This window comes from Palaemon carinicauda, chromosome 2 (assembly GCF_036898095.1).
Source record: "Palaemon carinicauda isolate YSFRI2023 chromosome 2, ASM3689809v2, whole genome shotgun sequence".
NCBI lineage: Eukaryota > Metazoa > Arthropoda > Malacostraca > Decapoda > Palaemonidae > Palaemon > Palaemon carinicauda.
The window spans coordinates 158,310,166-158,337,000 of NC_090726.1; the positions used below are offsets into that span (position 1 = coordinate 158,310,166).

Genomic DNA, 26,835 nt, shown 5'->3' on the forward strand with positions numbered 1-26,835 from the left:
GGAGTTTCTATGAGGTATCTTCATTTTCTATGTATTGAAGATATTTACTCATATACATTAATACACACGCCCACACACACACACACACACACACACACACACATATATATATATATATATATATATATATATATATATATATATATATATATATATATATATATACACACACATAAAACATCTATATCTAAATATATACATTATGTATAAAAATGTAAATCCGAAATCTTAGCACTTATATTTTTCAAAAACAAAAAGAAAAATAATAAGTTAACAGCAATGAAAAACAAATCTTAAATACTTATGTAAATCGCTTCAAAATATCTAATTATGAGCAAATGGGAGACACTGAAAACAATAACAAATCTAAAAATATTTAATAAATAGACTGGTTTTTCACAATAAAGAAAATGAGTCACTGACAAAAAAAAAGGATATTATCAAACTTAAATACACCGATATATGTATTTCAATGGACGAAAATCTATATCCAGACATATTAGTAATTGGCAGGATTAACTTTCTGAAGGATGCCAAGAATCCTTGGCACAGTACACGAGCCTTCAGCGAAAATAGTTGGCTGGCGCAGCAGACACGTCACATTGGTCAACAAGTTTAACAGATATATAGAAGAGAGAACACGCCTGAACCATCAGTATCAGTGCGACCACAACAGACGAAACATCAATAAGTGTTAAACCACTCAACAAAGCATCAATAAGTGTTAAACCACTCAACAAAGCATCAATAAGTGTGTTGGACCACAACAACTAAAGCATCGATAAGTGTTAGTTACGAACGGTTCGGGATTCAAGGTCCTAACTCCTTCCAAAAAGGAATTATATTAAAAAAAAGTTAATACAACGAAAAATTAATAACAAAAATGGCCCCCGTCCATGGAATTAAATCTTACTCAGTGGCTTCTTCTGCATCTTCCTCCTCATCTTCAAAAATGGGACACATCAGTGGTTGCAGACAAGGGTCAAGTGGACTCTGGGATACATCCCTTCACTTCGATTTTCCAGATATATTATTCGACAACACTTTCTTCGAAAACGCCAGAGAAAGTTTCCTTCACGAATTCAGAAGTTGCTTGGCTGATTGGGACGACGCAGGAGACATCAGAGACACCTGGTTACAGACTGAAACCAGTCTCAATAAACGACTCACACCTCAAACAGAATCTTCATCCAACACAAAAATGAAAGATAACAAATTCGCTGCAGTTGTTAGAGAAAACGGAGATTATGAGGTAAGATATCTAAATGTTTTTGTCTTGCTAATTCTTCAAATAATGTAGTTAAAAGAAACCGGATCTCAATCAATTTCTGTAATCAAAATAATAATATTTTGGAAATTTCATCAAGTCATACACTTTGTAAATTTGCAAATACCTTATCATTTCTGTCTTTACAGGTTATGATGAATATATGTGAGCTCAAGTTAAAGGATGTCAAAGTAAGAATTACTGGAGAGAAGTTTGTCGTCGTTGAAGGATCAAAGGATGAAGGAAAGGCAATAAGAAACTGTTGTCATTCTCCAAGAAACTTCCATTATCAGTTCTCTTTGCCAGACAATGTCACTTGGGATGCTGTCTCCGCCACCTTATCTTCTGATGGCATCCTCACTATTACAATGCCTCCAAAAGTTAGTATAGGATTCTTTATTCAGGATTAAAGATATTGAAATATATTTATTTTGTGTTTTTAGACTATCATATAATTATTCTTTTAAATACTTATACTCTAACATCTTCCCCAGGCAAACACTGATACACACTCTGACATTTGTGGGATGGAAAGTAATCGACATAGAAGACTAAATATCATCGACAACATTAACGATAACAATGGTCAGAAATGTAAAGTCATCGACATACAAAATGCCCATTCATCAGTAAGAACCACTGGAAACTGCTCAGACATTTCTTGCCAAAGTTCATTGGAATCAGCAATAGGACAAGACCAATTGATAACTTCAAGAAAAGGAGAACTAAAAGCTCTAAGAAAAATGAAAGATTGCTCCATATTGGGGGTTAGCAGAGAAGAAAAATCGATCGAAAATAAGACAGAATATCTTGAAAAGGACTGTTCCCTCACTACCAGCTGCAACCAGTCAAAGGCTTACTTGTCACAAAGTCCTTTAGGAGAAAAGAGACAGGTGAAGGAAACCATCATTCCCATCACGATGGAAGAATCAAAGGACGATCATACCGCAAACTCTTCAGAAAGACAAATAAAAGTATCAAACGATAGTTCTGATACTAAGAAGGTTTCCTTCAATGATGATGATTCTCATTATCAACAAAGATCTACTAATGGTAATGTTGCATCAAGAAGGATTGTAGAATCCGTTACTAATTGCATTGGGTCACAGCCAGATGTGTGTCAGATTTCCAATAAAAAAGACATTGATCAACGCGTAGAAACAATGCAACATTGCATTCTTGGCCACAGAAATGACGAACTGGATCTAACCATCAAGACTCAAACACTAAGTTGTGACGCCACATATAATGACCTGCCTTCAAATCTCAGCAGCATAACTAAGTCTACTCATTTAAACAATACAAAATGTATAAAACAGAAAATGATGTCAGAACAAGAAAGTTCAGCGCTAACAGGTAAACAGAGTTTCATGTCTGAGAATGAATGTAAAGAAACACAAGAAAAGACCAAATCTAATGATGAAAAACCAGCTACTGAAACTTCACACCAATTGCCAGAGATGGAAACTAAACATTTTCCTCATAGTGATACGACACAGTCACCAAACTTAGAGTCAGCTGTTCACCTAGGAATCTTGAATAAGGGCAGTTTTCTGGAAGAATCCACTTTCTTTTCCATGAGACGATCAGTTATCTCTACCCTTGAAGAAATTCTGTCCAAAAATAGTATACTGTTTGAAAACGGCGACTTAATAACGCAATACAGAAGATACCAGGAGGATAATGCTACAGAATGTAATTTTCTCTCCTTAACTCAAGAAGAAAATTCAAGTTTGAAGGTAAAATTAAGATTTCTTTCCTATATAACTGAAACTTTCTTAAAACAATGAAATATTTTCAATATTGCAATGCAATAATATTAAGTATTTCTAGAATTAGACACAGTAAATATTTTACTCTTAAATCATTTCTTTGCAGTTTGTTGTTGACGTCCTCGGCTTAATGGAACAGAGCATAACTGTTTCCATAGTGAACGGAAAGGAAATACGCATTGATGGCCAACGCTCACATACGAAGAGGCAGCATCAAAATAAAAAGGACTTTTCAAAAACATTCCTTCTTCAGGAAGGATTTTCAGTTGAATCTGCCTCCGCTTCTATCTCTTCTGATGGATTTCTTATGATCACCATCAATAAAGAGGTAAGCTATTTATAGGGGAAAGTCTTCAAGTGTCAGTTATTATTTGGTGTTTAAGTCATATATATATGAAAGGTACACATTTGATGCTTATCAATTCCTTATGGAGAAGCTTAACAAATATTGATTTCCAACATTTTTCCACTAAAGCCAAGTATCTTTAAGTAACAATGACCAGATCATCTCAATAACAAAGCAGAAAGACATGTTATATATGCATTTATAAAACACACACACATATATATATGTATATATACATAGGTGTATATATATATATATATATATATATATATATATATATATATATATACATACATATATATATATATACATATTTAGGTATATATGTATATATATTTATATATATATATATATATATATATTTTATATATATATATATATATATATATATATATATATATATATATATATATCAGCATTTTTGAAAGTACAGATTTTACCCTTATGTTAAAACTATTTTTTCAGAGTTGTCCACAGATCAACGCTGACGAACCTTGTAATGAGGACCCAAAGACTGTAGACAATGTGAATAAAATACAAAATGTCAACGGTCTACTACAAGAAAGTCAAAAACAAATGGAGCTTCGTTTAACTGATAACGATCAAGCATCTTCAATTGATGTTATGTCTGGACGCTATGGGAACGGATTGACTTCGAAGGCTTCTCTTGCTATTTCAGAGGTAAGAATCAATGAAGAAATTACTAACATGGGTGGTTCAACCTCATAATAATCTAATTTTTTTATATTGAGTTAATAAATAGCTTTACATCTCAAATTAATTCACATTGCTATTATTTTTTCCCTTACAGAATCTATCAATAGATGTAAAAGGAAAGTCACCGGCACAAGCAAAAAATTTCAAAACTGCGACCCCATCATCAGGAGAGAATGATGCAAGGTTACTAAATTCAAGAGATATGCTCAACAAGGATTGGAAGGAAGAATCACACACTAACAGATATGAGGGGTCCATCAAAGCTGTCTTACAAAATGAATCAGAAGCTAACAGAGATAAAGGGTTCATCACTTCTAAGGATAATAACTCCTCTGTCCAGAAGAATGAATCACAGGATAACAAAGATGTCGTGGTCACCAAAGCTGCCGTTAAAGAAGACACAGAGGTTAACACACATACAAGGTTCACTGATTCTAAAGATAATCTTGAATCTGTCTCAAAGAACGAATCAGTTGCCAAGATAGATGTTGGGTCCAACGAAGCTGTCGTAGACGAAGAATCAGAGGCTAACACAGATTTTGTGGTCACCAATACTAAAGAGATTCGAGAATCTGTCTGGAAGCAAGAATTGGAGGCTTGCGGATATGAAGGGTCCATCGACGCTCCCCTGAAGAATGAATCAGAAGCCAACAGATATAAAATCTTCAACAGTTCTAAAGAAAATCACTTCTCAGTCCAGAAGGTTGAATCACAGCCTAACAGAGATGTCATGTTCATCGAAGCTGCTGAAAAAGAAGAATCAGAGGCTAACACACATACAGGGTTCACTGACTCTAAAGATAAGCTTGAATCTGTCTCGAAGGATGAATCCTTTGCCGTGAGAGATGTTAGGTCCATTGAAGCTGTCACAGACAAAGAATCAGAGCTGGACACAGATGTTGGGGTCACCAATTCTAAAGCCATGCAAGAATCTGTCTGGAAGCAAGAAGTGGGAGCTAGTAGATATGAGGCGTCCAACGACGCTGCCCTAGAGAATGAATCAGAAGCCAACAGATATGAATGCTTCACCAGTTTTCAAGATAATCACTCCTCTGTCAAGAACGATGAATCGAAGGCTAACAGAGATGTCGTGTTTATCGAAGCTGCCGTAAAAGAAGAACAGGCTAAAACACACACAGGGTTCACTGATTCTAAAGATAAGCTTGAATGTGTCTCGAAGAATAAATCAGTTGCCAAGGGAGATGTTGGGTCCATCAAAGCTGTCATAGACGAAGAATCAGAGGCGGACACATATATTGGTGTCACCAATTCTAAAGACATGCAAAAATCTGTCTGCATGCAAGAATTGGAGGCTAGTAGATATGAGGGGTCCATCGACGCTGCCCTAGAGAACCAATTAGAAGCCAACACTAGTTCTAAAGATAATCACTCCTATGTCCACAACGATGAGTCACAGGCTAACATATATGTTATGTCTATCAAACCTGCGATAAAGGAAAAATCAGAGGCTAATACACATACAGGATTCACTGATTCTTATGATAAACTTGAATCTGTCTCGAAGGATGAATCACTTGTCAAGACAGATGTTGGGTCCATCATAGCTGTCATACACGAAGAATCAGACACTGACACAGATATTGTGGTCACTAATTCTAAAGACAAACTAGAATCAGATTGGAAGCAAGAATTAGAGGCTAACGAGGAAATTTTATTCATTGAAGATGTCCAAGAGGAACAATCAGATGCTAATAGAGATGTGGCATTCACCAAACTTGTCCTAGAAGAAGAATCAGAGGATACCTCAGATGTAAGGTTAATTGATTCTAAAGATAACACTTACTCTGTCTGGAAGAAAGATACAAAAGCTAACAAAGATGTTGGGTTCAACGAAAATTCTACGGATGAGCAAACTGAACATGGTTACTTTCACCCACAAACTCACATCAATAAAAATACAGCGAATATAACAGTAAAAGAAGTATCAGAACACGACACTGACATTTCAGAGAGGTCATCTACTTCATTCAAGATTAATCAACAAGAATTGCAAAAAAGTTTCACTTCAACTGACAAAACCAATGCATTTCTTTACAATAACAAATGCACCTCACTGAAAGTTATTAAAAAGGGCTCATTTGATGTTGATACTTTCTACGAGAGTGCTCGCCTTCATTTCCAAAAGGGGGAAAACGTTTCCATTCACGAGGGAACTTCTACTTCCGTTAGCGGTGATGTCAATAAAAGAATCATTTGCCTTCTGGAGGATCAAGAAAACAAAATAGTCACTTCATTAGAAGACGAATATAAATACACGGTAAGAATCCATTTATCTAATCAAAAACAATCTGATTTTGAAAATTATGTATGATTTTTTTTTTAATTTCCGGAAAAAAAAACATAATTTTAAAAAATAAATTCAATTAATACATCTTTCCATTACTTTTTTCAGATGTTCGTAGATGTCAGATCGTATTTACAGAAAGAAATAGAGGTTGAAGTACTTAGTGATAATAAAATTTTAGTCAAATGTTCTTCAGTAATGAACAACGACGGTGAACTTGACCATTTAAAAGACTGTTACAGAACCTTCGACATACCTACTGGCTTGGAGATGGAATCAGGTATTTGTGGACTTTCTACCGACGGAATTCTTGCGATTACCCTCAATAAAAAGGTTAGTAAAATAATTTCCACTTTTTTATGTACAATGATTTTAGTAATATTGAAAATACACAACTATTCATAGATGTATACGATGTTACAATAACATTACGAAGATGCATTTCAAAATAAAAATTCTTTTGTATTACCCGACACAGGTCTTATTGGAAGCTCTACAAGTAAAGAATTCAGACGAAGTTTGCTTTACTGACAATTCTGAGAAAGATAAGGAATCTCACAACGTTGAGGAAAGAGTAAAGCTCACTTGGGAGGGAGCCTCAAACCCCGTTGATTTTAATGGCAGGAATCTCACCTTATCTAATCAAGATGAAGATATATATTGTTCTTCTGATATACAAGCATTAACAGACCAGGTCATTACTACAGGAAATGGATTGACTGAAGAACAAGAATCTTTGTCAAGAGATCACAATAAGTTCATGGAAGTAAGCTGTTCTTCAGATGATGCTCATCAACATTATGAAGTGGGTAGTGGACAAAAGGGAAAAGAAAGTGTAAATCTTACATCTTCCAATAACATAAAGCATGAAATTCATCATGATTACCACATTGACCGTTGCAAAGATAATGATGCAAATGAAAATTCAAAGATGATGAGGCAGAAAAAGGATGTGATTTCGTCTTTCGAAAATGTTATTTCACTTGACATTTTTGAGAATCAATCTGCATTCAAGTCAGTCCTCCCTGCAGTAAAAAATGGCACCATGCAAATGCCATACACCGATAACTGCATCTCAATACATGTTGAAGAAAAGGGACTCTTCGGTGAGGATACATTCTTTGACAGAGCTCGTCTTCATTTTGCATTGCCAGTTAGGGAGTTGACGTCCAAAGCAGGACATTTTTCTTCTGAAATTGATGCACACACAGACTTTAAGAATCTTAGACCAGCAGCTGAGTGTAATGAAGAAAGAATATCAACTTTCGCAGAAGATGAACAATACTACATGGTAAGTGTTCATGCAGTGAATCGTTTCCCAGTTCATTTGATTGTGCATTTTAAAACTTATCTCTCTTTTCTTTAGTAAAAATCTCTAATTTTTTGTTGTCAATCTGTCTTCAGATCATCTTAGATGTCGGCATCTACACAAAGAAGACACATATCGATATAAAAGTCAAGGAACAAAAGGAAGTGGTAATAGAATGGGCTTCCTTAACCAAAGAAGAAGGACAACATTTGAAATACTTTTCACAAAGATTTGAATTACCCTCTACTATTGATGTGGAATCAGGCTTTAGTGGAATGTCATCTGATGGCATTCTGGCAATCACATTCCTTAAAAAGGTTAGTAAAATAAAAAAAAAAACTTGTGTATACCAATGATGAAATATTTCAACATAAAACGTTCAATGATCCAGATTTTGTAATCGAAATACAACAATATTCTTGTATAGAAACCATTTTAAATTATATTCCATTATTCAATGGATATAAGAATTATAGGAAATTTAACAATTATCAAATGTTTATTTATTACTCTGATCATTTATATGTTTGAAAGACAAAGACATTCACTAATCTATGCCAACTAATTTAATTCCATGCGCAAATAAGTATTTTGCTCTTATTATCATATCAATTCAAAAAGTCAAATATAAAATTTTAAGTCAACTGTTCCTTTTCTTTACTTTACAGAATCAGTCAAGTAGTGTTGAAAGGTCTTTGAGTCAAGATGAAGTCGGGAAAGTCAGTGCCCTTACCCAAACACTTAATAGGGACCCAAACTTCATCCAGTCCAAAGGCTTTATCATTACATCCGAAGGAGGAAGAAACTGCAGAAGTGTTTCGGATGTTGCAAGATGGGAAGAGTCAAGTGAAGCCACGAGTACTTCTACCCTAGAAAGCTGTTTTGCTAAAGTCAGACTTCTTCCATTCACTAAAAGGGGACTCTTCTTCCACGATTCTTTCTTCCACGAGGTCCATACTCTTTTCCAGACAGCATTGAATAAGGTTCTAATGAGACGTACTGTCGACCAGAATTGTGAAAATGCAAGTGACATCGAGACATACCATTGCTTAAGAGACCAGAATCCAAACTTGGAAAACCAGGCATTCCATGCTCAAGAAGACCACCACAGCTATAAGGTGAGAAATTGTTCAAATATTTTCTTTTTTGGTGAAAGTAATAAACCTAATAACCATTACCAAGATTTCCTAAAATAATGGATTTGAACACAACAGTCACTGAATTATTCAACATATTCTGCTGTTCTAACCCAACAGGTGGTGCTGGATGTAGCAAACCTCTCTGAAGAGTCAATTGTGGTTTATGTAGTCGATAAGAAACAACTTGTGATAGAGGGGCAGGTAGAGAAGACAGATACCTCTTCATCGTCACTTCAGTCCTTCAAGAGAGCCTTTTCTCTTCCACAAACTACTGACTTCATTGAAGCAACAGCTACTCTGTCCTCAGACGGAGTTCTATTTGTCGACTTTTCCAAGAGAATTGGTGTACAGAGAGACTAGCAGCATGCAGATCGACCATTATTCTTAGAGTAAACGTTTTCAACAAGAGAGTTATTATGTCTTTATTTTTCATTCATAAATAATACATTTTTCAAATATTAATTTTCTAATATAAAAATTATTTTCATCTAGAGTTTTCTTCCATCCCTGTTTCTAAGAGACTGAGTGTTGAAGCTGAGTTACAGAAAATCGCTAATCGCAAAATACACACACAATGATTCACATGACATCCTTTTAGGTCCTGATATAGAAAGTGAAAATGATTGTGCATATTTAATACATATTCTTTTCGAAATAACCAATACAAAGTTACTGAAAGGGAAATTGAAGGATTGAAAATATTGAATGCCATATAAATATTCTTGCAACGTTCAAAGCTGCTTCTCTATATTATCATTATTATTATTATTATTATTATTACTAGCCAAGCTCCAACCCTAGTTGGAAAAGCAAGATGTTACCATCCCAAGGGCTCCAAAAGCAAAAAATGGCCCAGTGAGGAAAGGAAATAAGAAAATAAATAAACGATATAAAATGTTACGAACAATTAAAACAAAATATTTTAAAAACACTTACGAGATTAAAATAGATATTTATATATAAGTTTTAAAAGGACTTATAGTACTAAGCCTGTTCAACATAACATTTGCTGCAAATTTGAACTTTTGAAGTTCTACCGATTAAACTACTCGATTAGGAAGATCATTCCACAACTTGGTCACAGCTGGAATAAAACTTCTAGAGTACTGTGTAGTATTGAGTCTCATGATGGAGAAGGCCTGTCTATTAGAATTAACTGCATGCCTAGTATTACGAACAAGCTGGAACTGTCCAGGAAGACCTAAATTTAAAGGATGGTCAGAATCATAAAAAATCTTATGCAACAAGCATAATGAACTACAGTGTAATTGAATGACGGTGCCAGAGATTAATATTTAGATCAGGAATGAGAAATTTAGTACACCGTAAGTTCCTGTCCAACGAATTAAGATGAGAATCAGCAGCTGGAGACCAGACTGTAGAATAATACTCGAAACAAGGTAGAATGAAAATATTAAATCACTTCTTCAGGATAGACTGATCACCAAAAATCTTAAAAGCCATTCTTTGTGCCACTGAAGAAGACACACACCTAATGTGTTTCTCGATAGTAAATTTGCTGTCGAGAATCACAACTAAACTTTTAAAAGATTCATACAAAGTTAAAGAAACATTATCAATGCTGAGATCCGGATGTTGAGGAGCCACTTTCCTTGGCCTACTTTATCATTATTATTAGCCAAGCTACAAAACTAGTTGGAAAAGCAAGATGCTACAAGAACAAGCGCTCCAATAGGGAAAAATAGCCCAGTGAGAAAGGAAATAAGGAAATATATAAACGATTTGAGAAAAGATTAACAATAAAATATTTTAAAAACAGTTATAACATCAAAACAGGTATGTCATATATAAACTAAAATGACTTATGTCAGCCTGTTCAACATAAAAACATTTACTGCAACTTTTAACTTTTGAAGTTCTACCGATTAAACTACCCAATTAGGAAGATCATTCCACAACTTGGTCACAGATGGAATAAAACTTCTAGAATACTGTGCAGTATTAGCTACACGATGGAGAACGCCTGACTATTAGAATTAACTGCATGCCTAGTATTACGAACAGGATGGAACTGTCCGGGAAAATGTGAATGTAAAGGATGATCAGAATTATGAAAAATCTTATGCAACATGCATAACGAACTAATTGAACGATGGAGCCTGATATTAATATCTAGATCAGGAATAAGAAATTTAATAGACGGTAAGTTCCTGTCCAACAAATTAAGATGAGAATTAGCAACTGAAGACCAGACAGGAGAACAATACTTGAAACAAGGTAGAATGAAATTCAAACCAGATTGATCACCGAAAATCTTAAAAGACCTTCTCAATAAGCCAATTTTTTGTGCAATTGAAAAAGACGACCTAATAGGTTTCTCAAAAGTAAATTTTCTGTCGACAACCACACCTAAAATTTTAAAAGTCATACAGAGTTAAAAAATCATTATCAATGCTGAGATCTGGATGTTGAGGAGCCACTGTCCTTGACCTATTTACAATCATACTTTGAGGTTTGTTAGGATTCAACTTCATGCCCCATAATTTACACAAAGTTTAGCTAGATCTCTATTAAGGGATATAGTATGAAAAGTAATGGGCCAAAAACACTACCCTGAGGCACACCAGATATCACATTCCTATACTCACTATGGTGTCCATCAACAACTCTCTACGATTTAATACTTAAAAATTCAATAATGATGCTAAGAAACGACCCATACACTCCCAACTGCATGAGTTCGAATACAAGGGCATTATGATTAACATAGTCAAAGGCAGCACTAAAATCAAGGCCAATCATACGAACTTCCTAACCACAATCAAGGGATTTCTGTACAGCATTGGAGGTTGTAATATGGGCATCACACGCTCCAAGGCCTTTACGAAAACCAAATTGGAAACCAGGGAAGACATGATTTTCTTCGGCAAACCTATTAAGACATTTTGCAAAAAGACGGTCAAAAACGTTAAATAATACGGAAGTTGTGAAAATTTGGCAGTAATCAGTTGGCCTTGTGCTACAACAAATACATTTACATATTGGAGTAACATTACCCATTCTCCAACAAGTGCTAAAAGTTCCTATTCTTTCTAACTTGTGCAAAATAACAGATAACTTTGGAGCTAAGAAATCTGCAGTCTTTATAGAAATGAAAGAAAAATGCCATTTGGGTCAATACATCCATGAGCATCAAGGTCCCTCAAAAGAGCTTTAATTTCACGTGATCAAGAAGCTAAACTACTTAGTTTAGTCAAAAGAAAACAGGAATGAGGAAGATCAAGTTTTCATTACATCTGGTTACTGTCAAACACATCAGCCAAAAGGGTTGCCTATCCCTTTGGACAGTGAGTGAGAGAGCCATTTCGTTTAGGTAAAGGTGAAACTGTTGCTTTGCATCTACACCAAATAGTGCAGATTTACGAGTAGTTCACCACTTATATTCCTTGCTTGTACCAGAAAGGGTTTCTTTTATTGTTAAATTGTATTCCTTTTCAGTTGAAGCATAAACTCTGAGCAAAAGCTCTAAGCTGTGTATAGTTATGCTAAGTCAAATCTTATCTGTTACCTTTCCAAAGATGATAGCCCCCTTACTTCTACAATCACCATTGAACCAGGGTTTGTCCTTCACTTGGTATCTTACCACACGAGAAGGGATACGTCTATCAATTATGTTGACTAGATTCTCATTCAAAACGACAACAGGTTCAACACTACCATACAACTGCGACCAATACAAGCCCCAAAAAATCATGCAAAATCACATTCGAGTTGGCTGGAGATTTCATATAACTCTTACATGAGTACGATACATCAGGGACAGGCTGCTCAGTCTTCACTACTAATGAAATCAAGGCATGATCAAATGTCCCAACTAGAAAACCAACCTTACTTGTTATAATGACAGGGGAGTCGGTTTATGCGAGGTCCAGGGAGTTACCAGACCTGTGAGTAGCTTCACTTATGATATGGTCACAACCTGATTCAGAGACAAAGTCTAAAGCTCTTAACCCATGGCGATCGGTAGGAGAAACAGAATTTAACCACTCCTTATGGTGAGCATTGAAATCACCAACAAAGACAAAAGAGGCCTTTCTATCATCTTCTTGTATCTTAGCCAAAATGGGAAGAAGACAATCAAAGACAGAACCATCCATGTCTGGATTCCGTTAGATCGAACACAAATAGAAGTCGTTATGCCTGCCACAAACTCTTATTACCTGAATCTCATAATATCCACATTCATAGCAGGACTTATGAGAAGCTTAGTAATCTGTCATATACATCACCATTCCCTTGGCCCTAGGAAAGGCATCCCGTTTCAAAATTATTGGCTTTTTGAAACCAGTTACAGGGAGCTCAGATGAATGCCCCATATTAGAAACCAATGTTTCTAAGCACAAAAGAATATCATACTTTCTGGACGCAACTGTAAGGTCTTGAATAATTGCATGAAGACCACGAATACCTCAATACAGTTCATGACATTGACAAACTCTAGGACACAATCGTTCCGGATTTCGCTCAATGTCTCCAGACAGCATAAGAATTAATGGTAATAAACAAGATACATCATACTTAACGATTAAAGTAAGAAGAGTGATACCAAAAACAAACTACTTTAGGAAAATATAAAGTGATTGATCAAACCCAAAAATTATAGAAAAAAAAATCGGAAAAACTGGTCAACAAGCGGAGCCGATACATTATGCAAGGCTAAATACCTTCCAGGATAGCCACTTCAATTGAAGGTAGGACAGTAAGGACGGTTTTGAAAAGAAAAAGAAACAGATAGGGAAAAGACAACCTCTTGATACGCCACCAGGCAACCCTGGCCCTTCTCATAAGCCTGCCCAACACACCATTAAAAAAAAAAAAAAAAAAAAATAGTGTCCTCAAGTGTACCCTCAAGAATGAGAAATCTAACCCAAGACAGTGGAAGACCATGGTAACTACCAAACACTAGAGAACAATGGTTTGATTTTGGAGTGTCCTCCTAAAAGAGCTGCTTACCATAGTTACAGAGTTTCTTCTACCTTCACCAGGAAGAAAGTAGGCACTGAACCATTAGAGTTCAGTAATTAGCCTTTGAGCGAAAAAGAATTGTAGTAATCTCGGTGTTGTCTGGTGTATGAGGAGAGACAAGAATGTGTAAAAAATATCCCAGATTATTCGGTGTATGTGTAGGCAAAGAAAAAAACCGTAACCATATAGAGGGATACAAAGTATTACTATCACGTCAGTCAAAGGATACAATAACTCTTTAGCTTTAGTACTTCAACAGGTGTCTGGTACCCTGGCCAACCTGCATTCTCAAAAGATACCAATTTTCCGTGTTCATCTATTAATCTAAGATTTAATCTGTATTTATCTCAGTCATCAAAATTCTATTTTTGTTAAAGCTCTTGCTGAAATATAATCATTTCTTTTCTCTCAGACATTTTTTTTTTTTTTTGCTATACTGAAACTATCCTAATTTGAAAGTATTGCATCATATCCAATGACAACATTTGATGTAAAAAAAAAATCCACATAACTCTCGTTCTGCTTAACGTATTGGGATGATCTTGGTCATAAATCAACACCACAACATCATTCTACACATTAGCGTTTCTCTTTTCATGGGGGGGGGGAGGGGGGGTGGGGGGGGGGTGGATATTTGAATCAACATAGAATTACTTGGAGATTACTTGTCTTGATTCATCCCTGTTGCCAATAACCGGAATACCTACAGAATTTTTCTCAGATTGCAGTGAAGTTTTGGTACTTGTGAGAGTTGTTTAAAACCTGTGTATTGATTTTCCAGCCATCTACTTGATATTTTATTTAAATAAACTGATTAGATTTCTATTTTATTTCAAATGGAAATGTTTTCTTAATGGGATTTTTATCCATCACATTCTTGAATAATTAGATACATTAAAGCCTTTCCCCTTATGAGGGGGTGATTTACGAGGGGAAAAATGTCATGGCCACATTCATATTTGATATTTACCTCAAATAAAATGTGTTGAATTATATTGTGTATGCTAACCTTTTTAAAAAATATTACTGTAAGAATGTCATCTAAGAAGATTCCACTGAAACCTGAATCCACACCAATATCCATAAAACAAGTCAAATCTCTTAGAAACGAACTTTGCATTTTCATTCCCGGCATCATTTGCTAAAGATGTGCATTTTATTAACAAATCCTTTCGTAAATAACTTTTAACCCGATTTAGAAATTCTATGTGTAGATGCTGACATCTAAGATGATCTGAAAGTGGTGAAAAATAAAGGTATTGGCTTAATCGATTCATTTACAGTAACGAATCAACCAACACTGACAACTAAATATCAGGAAAGATCTAAGAGAGTATTTTATAGACGCGGTTATGAAGATTTCCATATTTAAAGACTACTGGGTAATAATTTCTAATAATAATAATCCTTTTAAATCAAACTTACCATGTAATATTGTTCATTCTCTGCAAAAGTATCAATTCTGTCGTCATCACTTTGCTCCAGCAGGTAAAGTTTCTTACTGTCAATCTATCCCGCACTAAGAAAAAACATGATGGATGAACTTGGACAGTTTTTCTCCCTATACAGAGTAAAGACGAGTCATTTGAAGGAAAGAATCCTCATCAAAAAGTCACTTTTCATGGTTCAGAATAATGTCAGCGTGAGTCTCGCCAGTTTCCTTTTCAACAAATTTTTTTTAAGTCTAAGCAAAATGAAAAATTTCCAGTCTTATGCACATCTTTTCCTTGCTTTACAATTTTTTATGCAATTTCTTTTGCACCATTATCACCCTCATAGTGTACACGACCATTGTAAGGTTCTTGCTTCTGATGATATAAATATGTGACATGGGTACTTCCTTCTCATTTTCTTGGATGAACTTAACCGCAACACATGTGGATACTCAATTACTCGTTACGTTTACTCAATGTTCTCCATCCAAAAGTTATACTCTTCACAAATAGCATTAAAATAAACCCTGAAACGTTTATAGAAGCGGTTTGTTTAGCTTAGGCTCTTATTTGAGATTGGAGGTATTTTACGCCTTTTATAAGATAAAATAAAAGCGTCGTCGAATGATATTTCTGTCTAAGCGAAGGGAGGGAATGTATCCCAGTGTTCACAAGACCCTCTTCTCCAATCACTGATGTTTCCCATCTTTTAAGATGACATAGAAGAAGCCTCTGAGTAAATGTTGATTTTATGAAAGGAGTCATTCTGTGTTATTATTCATTTTTTATTTTATTAAAAATCCCTCTTTGGAATGTTAAAATCGTCTTGGACATAATGAAAACTTCGATTGCTGGTCTTAGGAAAAAGGCTTCAGACATGTGAACTCTGTCTGGCGTTAAGCTTTTCACCATCTTAAGGTACTCACCTCCAGAAAGGAGTATATATGCATATATATATATATATATATATATATATATATATATATATATATGTATATATATATATATGTATATATATATATATATATATATATATACACATATATATAGATATATATATATATACACACACACACACACACACACATATATATATATATATATATATATATATATATATATATATATATATATATATATATATATATATATATATGTGTGTGTGTATATATGCCAAAACCCTTGACCAATGTGACGAAATTGCCACGTCAGCTGGCTACTTTTCCCTTTGAACTGACGTCTAGTGCCAAGTAATTGGCATTCTTTAGCATTTGCTGGTGTCCGCAGAAAACTAAACATAGATTTCATTATAACTCAGTTCGCATTTGTGATATCTTACGATTACGACTACTGTTTGAAAATAGTTAGAATTTAGCAAAATGATTAACATTGCTCATTAACTCACGTCTTATAGTTTTCAGTATATTTCATGAATTTTTCATGGTCAAAGTAATATTTTTTTTTTTTTTCAAAAACACCACATTATGAGGTTTGTAATTCTTTATTTTCTTAGGCGTAAACAACGTTTTGATATAATAGTAAGATTAAGATTCTACGTTTAGGGTCTTTGCCGATATAACTAAAATTACTTTGACATTTAAAATGTAATAATTGTTATACTTCCATTTGACAACCATATTGCTAATCAATATTTTTTGATAACACAAAATGACAAAAAAAAAGAAAAAAAAATATTGGTAAATATGTTGTTTTAATAATGTAATCAAAACAACTACAAGTTTTGCTATGCTTAGAGTGTACTTGCCATACATAGATTACTTTTAGTAAAAATTAAAAAATACTCTTATATAAAGAAAAAATAAAGCCTTTGTACTAATAGCTCCAAGAAAATAATGTAACATCGATGATTATTTTGTCAAGTAACTAAATTAACTCACGTTTTATACTAATAAATAAAAATACGATTAAAATCTTGTTTGGGGAGTATAAGTGAAAGTCCAAAATCGTATTATTATACAATGATTTTTTGAATGTGGTGAACCTTTAATATCAAACTATTGTATTTTTTCAATCGATTTTCGTTCTAATACCAAAACCAGGTATAAAATCACTTAGTTTCGAAACCTTCCAAAGTAAAAACCACGTTAACAAACGTCAGTTCACATAACCACAACAAACAGTAAAATAGCAATTCGTTCTAAATTTTTAGTGAAGAAAACATTTGAAAAACTGTTATTGATACGTATGGAAACTATAGTTAAATGACAGGAAAGCTATCATGAAGTGTGTATGGAGTTTCTCTGAAGAATCTTCATTTTTTATATGTATTTCAAGTAGCTAAATACCCATATATATGTATATATAAAATATATATATATATATATATATATATATATATATATATATGTGTGTGTGTGTGTGTGTGTGTGTATATTATGTATAAATCAATACACACATACACATACACACGCACACACACACACTTTAAAAAAAATACTTAATAAAGAGACTGATTTTTCACAACAAAAAGGGTATTATAAAATTTGAATACATCGATAAATGTATTTCAATGGTAAAAATCTATATCTAGACATAAGAGTATTTGGAAGGAGTAACTTCCTGAAGGATGCCAAGAATCCTTGGCACTGAACTCAAGCCTTCAGCCGAAATAGATGGCTGACGCAGAGGACACGTCACATTGGTCAACAAGTTTCACAGATATATAAAAGAAAGAACACGCCTGAGCCATCAGTATCAGTGCAAGCACAACCGAAGAAGCATCAATAAGTGTAGGGCCACAAAAAATAAAGCATCACTGAGTGTGTTAGATCAAAACAACTAAAGCATCGATAAGTGTTAGTTACAAAGAGTTCAGGGATCAAAGTTCTTAAATCCTTCCTACTATTCATTCCGAATAAAGATTATATTACAAAGAAAAAAGCTAATACAACAAAAGTTCCTAACCAAAAATGGCGCCCGTCCATGAAATTAACTCTTACTCAGTGGCTTCTTCTGCATCTTCCTCCTCATCTTCAAAAATGGGACACATCAGTGGTTGCAGACAAGGGTCAAGTGGACACTGGGATACGTCCCTTCACTTCGATTTTCCAGATATATTTTCCGACAACACTTTCTTCGAAAACGCCAGAAAAAGTTTCCTTAGCGAATTCAGAAGTTGCTTGGCTGATTGGGACGACGCAAAACACAGCAATGACACCTGGTTACAGACTGAAACCAGTCTCAATAAACGACTCACACCTCAAACAGAATCTTCATCCAACACAAAAATGAAAGATAACAAATTCGCTGCAGTTGTTAGAGAAAACGGAGATTATGAGGTCAGATATCTAAATGTTTTTGTCTTGCTAATTCTTCAAATAATGTAGTTAAAAGAAACCGGATCTCAATCAATTTCTATAATCAAAATAATAATATTTTGGAAATTTCATCAAGTCATACACTTTGTAAATATGCAAATACCTTATCATTTCTGTCTTTACAGGTTATGATGAATATATGTGAGCTCAAGTTAAAGGATGTCAAAGTAAGAATTACTGGAGAGAAGTTTGTCGTCGTTGAAGGATCAAAGGATGAAGGAAAGGCAATAAGAAACTGTTGTCATTCTCCAAGAAACTTCCATTATCAGTTCTCTTTGCCAGACAATGTCACTTGGGATGCTGTCTCCGCCACCTTATCTTCTGATGGCATCCTCACTATTACAATGCCTCCAAAAGTTAGTATAGGATTCTTTATTCAGGATTAAAGATATTGAAATATATTCATTTTGTGTTTTTAGACTATCATATAATTATTCTTTTAAATACTTATACTCTAACATCTTCCCCAGGCAAACACTGATACACACTCTGACATTTGTGGGATGGAAAGTAATCGACATAGAAGACTAAATATCATCGACAACATTAACGATAACAATGGTCAGAAATGTAAAGTCATCGACATACAAAATGCCCATTCATCAGTAAGAACCACTGGAAACTGCTCAAACATTTCTTGCCAAAGTTCATTGGAATCAGCAATAGGACAAGACCAATTGATAACTTCAAGAAAAGAACAGCTAAAAACTCTAAGAAAAATGAAAGATTGCTCCATATTGGGGGTTAGCAGAGAAGAAAAATCGACCGAAAATAAGACAAAATATCTTGAAAAGGACTGTTCCCTCACTACCAGCTGCAATCAGTCAAAAGCTTACTTGTCACAGAGTCCTTTAGGAGAAAAGAGACAGGTGAAGGAAACCATCATTCCCATCACGATGGAAGAATCAAAGGACGATCATACCGCAAACTCTTCAGAAAGACAAATAAAAGTATCAAACGATAGTTCTGATACTAAGAAGGTTTCCTTCAATGATGAAGATTCTCATTATCAACAAAGATCTACTAATGGTAATGTTGCATCAAGAAGGATGGTAGAATCCGTTACTAATTGCATTGGGTCACAGCCAGATGTGTGTCAGTTTTCCAATAAAAAAGACATTGATCAACGAGTAGAAACAATGCAACATTGCATTCTTGGCCACAGAAATGACGAACTGGATCTAACCATCAAGACTCAAACACTAAGTTGTGACGCCAAATATAATGACCTGCCTTCAAATCTCAGCAGCATAAATAGGTCTACTCATTTAAACAATATTATAAAACAGAAAATGATGTCAGAACAAGAAAGTTCAGCGCTAACAGGTAAACAACGTTTCATGTCTGAGAATGAATGTAAAGAAACACAAGAAAAGACCAAATCTAATGATGAAAACCCAGCTACTGAAACTTCACACCAATTGCCAGAGATGGAAACTAAACATTTTCCTCATGGTGATACGACACAGTCACCAAACTTACAGTCATCTGTTCACCTAGGGATCGTGAAGAAGGGTAGTTTTCTGGAAGAATCCACTTTCTTTTCCATGAGACGATCAGTTACCTCTACCCTAGAAGAAATTCTGTCCAAAAATAGTAAGCTGTCTGAAAACGGCGACTTAATAACGCAATACAGAAGATACCAGGAGGATAATGCTACAGAATGTAATTTTCTCTCCTTAACTCAAGAAGAAAACTCAAGTTTGAAGGTAAAATTAAGATTTCTTTCCTATATAACTGAAACTTTCTTAAAACAATGAAATATTTTCAATATTGCAATGTAATAATATAAAGTATTTCTAGAATTAGAAACAGCAAATATTTTACTCTTAAATTATTTCTTTGCAGTTTGTTGTTGACGTCTTCGGCTTAATGGAACAGAGCATAACTGTTTCCATAGTGAACGGAGAGGAAATACGCATTGATGGCCAACGCTCACATACGAAGAGGCAGCATCAAAATAAAAAGGACTTTTCAAAAACATTCCTTCTTCAGGAAGGATTTTCAGTTGAATCTGCCTCCGCTTCTATCTCTTCTGATGGATTTCTTATGATCACCATCAATAAAGAGGTAAGCTATTTATGGGGGAAAGTCATGGAGTGTCAGTTATTATTTGGTGTTTAGGTCATATAGATATGAAAGGTACACATTTGATGCTTATCAATTCCTTATGGAGAAGCTTAACAAATATTGATTTCCAACATTTTTCCACTAAAGCCAAGTATTTTCAAGTAACAATGACCAGATCATCTCAATAACAAAGCAGAAAGATATGTTATATGTGCATTTATAAAACACACACACACATATATATGTACAGTATATATACATATGTGTATATATATACATATATATATATATGCATATACATATATATATATATATATATATATATATATATATATCAGCATTTTTGAAAGTACAAATTTTACCCTTAGGTTAAAACTATTTTTTCAGAGTTGTCCACAGATCAAAGCTAACGGACCTTGTAATAAGGACCCAAAGACTGTAGATAATGTGAATAAAATACAAAATGTCAACGGTCTACTACAAGAAAGTAAAAAACAAATGGAGCTTCGTTTAACTGATAACGATCAAGCATCTTCAATTGATGTTATGTCTGGACGCTATGGGAACGGATTGACTTCGAAGGCTTCTCTTGCTATTTCAGAGGTAAGAATCAATGAAGAAATTACTAACATGGGTGTTTCAACCTCATAATAATCTAATTTTTCTATATTGAGTTAATAAATAGCTTTACATCTCAAATTAATTCACATTGCTATTATTTTTTCCCTTACAGAATCTATCAATAGATGTAAAAGGAAAGTCACCGGCACAAGCAAAAAATTTCAAAACTGCGACCCCATCATCAGGAGAGAATGATGCAAGGTTACTAAATTCAAGAGATATGCTCAACAAGGATTGGAAGGAAGAATCGCACACTAACAGATATGAGGGGTCCATCAAAGCTGTCTTACAAAATGAATCAGAAGCTAACAAGAATAAAGGGTTCATCACTTCTAAGGATAATAACTCCTCTGTCCAGAAGAATGAATCACAGGATAACAAAGATGTCGTGGTCACCGAAGCTGCCGTTGAAGAAGACACAGAGGTTAACACACATACAAGGGTCACTGATTCTAAAGATAATCTTGAATCTGTCTCAAAGGACGAATCAGTTGCCAAGATAGATGTTGGGTCCAACGAAGCTGTCGTAGACGAAGAATCAGAGGCTAACACAGATATTGTGGTCACCAATACTAAAGACATTCGAGAATCTGTCTGGAAGCAAGAATTGGAGGTTTGTGGATATGAAGGGTCCATCGACGCTCCCCTAAAGAATGAATCAGAAGCCAACAGATATAAAATCTTCAACAGTTCTAAAGAAAATCACTTCTCAGTCCAGAAGGTTGAATCACAGCCTAACAGAGATGTCATGTTCATCGAAGCTGCTGAAACACAAGAATCAGAGGCTAACACACATACAGGGTTCACTGACTCTAAAGATAAGCTTGAATCTGTCTCGAAGGATGGATCCTTTGCCGTGAGAGATGTTAGGTCCATTGAAGCTGTCACAGACAAAGAATCAGAGCTGGACACAGATGTTGGGGTCACCAATTCTAAAGCCATGCAAGAATCTGTCTGGAAGCAAGAAGTGGGGGCTAGTAGATATGAGGCGTCCAACGATGCTGCCCTAGAGAATGAATCAGAAGCCAATAGATATGAATGCTTCACCAGTTCTCAAGATAATAACTCCTCTGTCAAGAACGATGAATCAAAGGCTAACAGAGATGTCGTGTTTATCGAAGCTGCCGTAAAAGAAGAACAGGCTAAAACACATACAGGGTTCACTGATTCTAAAGATAAGCTTGAATGTGTCTCGAAGAATAAATCAGTTGCCAAGGGAGATGTTGGGTCCATCAAAGCTGTCATAGACGAAGAATCAGAGGCGGACACATATATTAGTATCACCAATTCTAAAGACATGCAAAAATCTGTCTGCATGCAAGAATTGGAGGCTAGTAGATATGAGGGGTCCATCGACGCTGCCCTAGAGAACGAATTAGAAGCCAACAGATATAAATGCTTCACTAGTTCTAAAGATAACCACTCCTATGTCCACACGGATGAGTCACAGGCTAACATATATGTTATGTCTATCAAACCTACGATAAAGAAAAAATCAGAGGCTAATACACATACAGGATTCACTGATTCTTATGATAAACTTGAATCTGTCTCGAAGGATGAATCACTTGCCAAGAGAGATGTTGGGTCCATCATAGCTGTCATACACGAAGAATCAGACACTGACACAGATATTGTGGTCACTAATTCTAAAGACAAACTAGAATCACATTGGAAACAAGAATTAGAGGCTAACGAGGAAATGTTATTCATTGAAGACGTCACAGAGGAACAATCAGATGCTAATAGAGATGTGGCATTCACCAAACTTGTCCTAGAAGAAGAATCAGAGGATACCTCAGATGTAAGGTTAATTGATTCTAAAGATAATACTTACTCTGTCTGGAAAAAAGATACAAAAGCTAACAAAGATGTTGGGTTCAACGAAAATTCTACGGATGAGCAAACTGAACATGGTTACTTTCACCCACAAACTCACATCAATAAAAATACAGCGAATATAACAGTAAAAGAAGTATCAGAACACGACACTGACATTTCAGAGAGGTCATCTACTTCATTCAAGATTAATCAACAAGAATTGCAAAAAAGTTTCACTTCAACTGACAAAACCAATGCATTTCTTTACAATAACAAATGCACCTCACTGAAAGTTATTAAAAAGGGCTCATTTGATGTTGATACTTTCTACGAGAGTGCTCACCTTCATTTCCAAAAGGGGGAAAACGTTTCCATTCACGAGGGAACTTCTACTTCCGTTAGCGGTGATGTCAATAAAAGAATCATTTGCCTTCTGGAGGATCAAGAAAACGAAATAGTCACTTCTTTAGAAGACGAATATAAATACACGGTAAGAATCCATTTATCTAATAAAAAAAAATCTGTTTTTTAAAATTATGTATGATTTCTTTTAATTTCCTGAAAAAAACATAATTTAAAAAAACAAATTCAATTAATACATTTTTCCTTTACTTTTTTCAGATGTTCGTAGATGTCAGATCGTATCTACAGAAAGAAATAGAGGTTGAAGTACTTAGTGATAATAAAATTTCAGTTAAATGTTCTTCAGTAATGAACAACAACGGTGAACTTGACCATTTAAAAGACTGTTACAGAACTTTCGACATACCTACTGGCTTGGAGATGGAATCAGGTATTTGTGGACTTTCTACCGACGGAATTCTTGCGATTACCTTCAATAAAAAGGTTAGTGAAATAATTTCCACTTTTTTATGTACAATGATTTTAGTAATATTGAAAATACACAACTATTCATAGATGTATACGATGTTACAATAACATTACTAAGATGCATTTCAAAATAAAAATTCTTTTGTATTACCCCGACACAGGTCTTATTGGATGCTCTACAAGTAAAGAATTCAGACGATGTTTGCTTTACTGACAACTCTGAGAAAGATAAGGAATCTCACAACGTTGAGGAAAGAGTGAAGCTCACTTGGGAGGGAGCCTCAAACCCCGTTGATTTTAATGGCAGGAATCTCACCTTATCTAATCAGGATGAAGATATATATTGTTCTTCTGATATGCAAGCATTAACAGACCAGATCATTACAACAGGAAATGGATTGACTGAAGAACAAGAATCTTTGTCAAGAGATCACAATAAGTTCATGGAAGTAAGCTGTTCTTCAGATGATGCTCATCAACATTATGAAGTGGGTAGTGGACAAAAGGGAAAAGAAAGTGTAAATCTTACATCTTCCAATAACATAAAGCATGAAATTCATCATGATTATCACATTGGCCGTTGCAAAGATAATGATGCAAATTCAAAGATGATGAGGCAGAAAAAGGATGTGATTTCGTCTTTAGAAAATGTTATTTCACTTGGCATTTTTGAGAATCAATCTGCATTCAAGTCAGTCCTCCCTGCAGTAAAAAATGGCACCATACAAATGCCATACACCAATAACTGCATCTCAATACATGTTGAAGAAAAGGGACTCTTCGGTGAGGATACATTCTTTGACAGAGCTCGTCTTCATTTTGCATGGCCAGTTAGGGAGTTGACGTCCAAAGCAGGACATTTTTCTTCTGAAACTGATGCACACACAGACTTTAAGAATCTTAGACCAGCAGCTGAGTGTAATGAAGAAAGAATATCAACTTTCGCAGAAGATGAACAATACTACATGGTAAGTGTTCATGCAGTGAATCGTTTCCCAGTTCATTTGATTGTGCATTTTAAAACTTATCTCTCTTTTCTTTAGTAAAAATCTCTAATCTTTTGTTTTCAATCTGTCTTCAGATCATCTTAGATGTCGGCATCTACACAAAGAAGACACATATCGATATAAAAGTCAAGGAACAAAAGGAAGTGGTAATAGAATGGGCTTCCTTAACCAAAGAAGAAGGACAACATTTGAAATACTTTTCACAAAGATTTGAATTACCCTCTACTATTGATGTGGAATCAGGCTTCAGTGGAATGTCATCTGATGGCATTCTGGCAATCACATTCCTTAAAAAGGTTAGTAAAATAAAAAAAAAAACTTGTGTATACCAATGATGAAATATTTCAACATAAAACGTTCAATGATCCAGATTTTGTAATCGAAATACAACAATATTCTTGTATAAAAACCATTTTAAATTATATTCCATTATTCAATGGATATAAGAATTATAGGAAATTTAACAATTATCAAATGTTTATTTATTACTCTGATCATTTATATGTTTGAAAGACAAAGACATTCACTAATCTATGCCAACTAATTTAATTCCATGCGCAAATAAGTATTTTGCTCTTACTATCATATCAATTCAAAATGTCCAATACAAAATTTTAAGTCAACTGTTCCTTTTCTTTACTTTACAGAATCAGTCAAGTGGTGTTGGAAGGTCTTTGAGTCAAGATGAAGTCAGGAAAGTCAGTGCCATTACCCAAACACTTAATAGGGACCCAAACTTCATCCAGTCCAAAGGCTTCATCATTACATCCGAAGGAGGAAGAAACTGCAAAAGTGTTTCGGATGTTGCAAGATTGGAGGAGTCAAGTGAAGCTACGGGTGCTTCTACCCTAGAAACCTATTATGCTAATGTCAGACTTCTTCCATTCACCAAAAGGGGACTCTTCTTCCACGATTCTTTCTTCCACGAGGTCCATACTCTTTTCCAGACAGCATTGAATAAGGTTCTAATGAGATGTACTGTCGACCAGAATTGTGAAAATGCAAGTGACATCGAGACATACCATTGCTTAAGAGACCAGAATCCAAACTTGGAAAACCAGGCATTCCATGCTCAAGAAGACCACCACAGCTATAAGGTGAGAAATTGTTCAAATATTTTCTTTTTTGGTGAAAGTAATAAACCTAATAACCATTACCAAGATTTCCTAAAATAATGGATTTGAACACAACAGTCACTGAATTAATCAACATATTCTGCTGTCCTAACCCAACAGGTGGTGCTGGATGTAGCAAACCTCTCTGAAGAGTCAATTGTGGTTTATGTAGTCGATAAGAAAGAACTTGTGATAGAAGGGCAGGTAGAGAAGACAGATGCCTCTTCATCGTCACTTCAGTCCTTCAAGAGAGCCTTTTCTCTTCCACAAACTACTGACTTCATTGAAGCAACAGCTACTCTGTCTTCAGACGGAGTTCTATTTGTCGACTTTTCCAAGAGAATTGGTGTACAGAGAGACTAGCAGCATGCAGATCGACCCTTATTCTAAGAGTACACGTTTTCAACAAGTGTTAATATATCTTTATTTTTCATTAATAAATGATACATTTTTCAAATATCCTTAATTTTCTAATATAAAAATTATTTTCATCTAGAGTTTTCTTCCATCCCTGTTTCTAAAAGACTGAGTGTTGAAGTTGATTTACAGAAAATCGCTAATCGCAAAATACACGCATAATGATTCACGTGACATCCTTTTAGGTCCTGATATAGAAAGTGAAAATGATTGTGCATATTTAATACATATTCTTTTCGAAATAACCAATACAAAGTTACTGAAAGGGAAATTGAAGGATTGAAAATATTGAATGCCATATAAATATTCTTGCAACGTTCAAAGCTGCTTCTCTATATTAT

At 34.7% G+C, this 26,835-nt stretch overlaps 1 protein-coding gene across 1 annotated transcript in view; it reads left to right on the forward strand.

The window, feature by feature from the left end:
• The window catches only part of LOC137620752 (uncharacterized), a 43,673-nt gene extending 17,131 nt beyond the window's left edge, over positions 1–26,542 (forward strand). The window contains exons 6-28 of the mRNA XM_068351146.1: positions 860–1,252; positions 1,417–1,647; positions 1,762–3,006; positions 3,146–3,367; positions 3,851–4,066; positions 4,197–6,380; positions 6,516–6,740; positions 6,886–7,698; positions 7,812–8,033; positions 8,385–8,834; positions 8,973–9,214; positions 15,296–15,329; positions 18,202–18,573; positions 18,738–18,968; positions 19,083–20,321; positions 20,461–20,682; positions 21,070–21,285; positions 21,416–23,614; positions 23,746–23,970; positions 24,117–24,923; positions 25,037–25,258; positions 25,610–26,059; positions 26,198–26,542. Coding sequence (XP_068207247.1) covers positions 860–1,252; positions 1,417–1,647; positions 1,762–3,006; positions 3,146–3,367; positions 3,851–4,066; positions 4,197–6,380; positions 6,516–6,740; positions 6,886–7,698; positions 7,812–8,033; positions 8,385–8,834; positions 8,973–9,214; positions 15,296–15,329; positions 18,202–18,573; positions 18,738–18,968; positions 19,083–20,321; positions 20,461–20,682; positions 21,070–21,285; positions 21,416–23,614; positions 23,746–23,970; positions 24,117–24,923; positions 25,037–25,258; positions 25,610–26,059; positions 26,198–26,440 — 12,903 coding nt within the window. The 3' untranslated portion in view covers positions 26,441–26,542. The remainder of the gene's footprint in view (positions 1–859; positions 1,253–1,416; positions 1,648–1,761; positions 3,007–3,145; positions 3,368–3,850; positions 4,067–4,196; positions 6,381–6,515; positions 6,741–6,885; positions 7,699–7,811; positions 8,034–8,384; positions 8,835–8,972; positions 9,215–15,295; positions 15,330–18,201; positions 18,574–18,737; positions 18,969–19,082; positions 20,322–20,460; positions 20,683–21,069; positions 21,286–21,415; positions 23,615–23,745; positions 23,971–24,116; positions 24,924–25,036; positions 25,259–25,609; positions 26,060–26,197) is intronic.
• Positions 26,543–26,835: the final 293 nt, after the last annotated feature.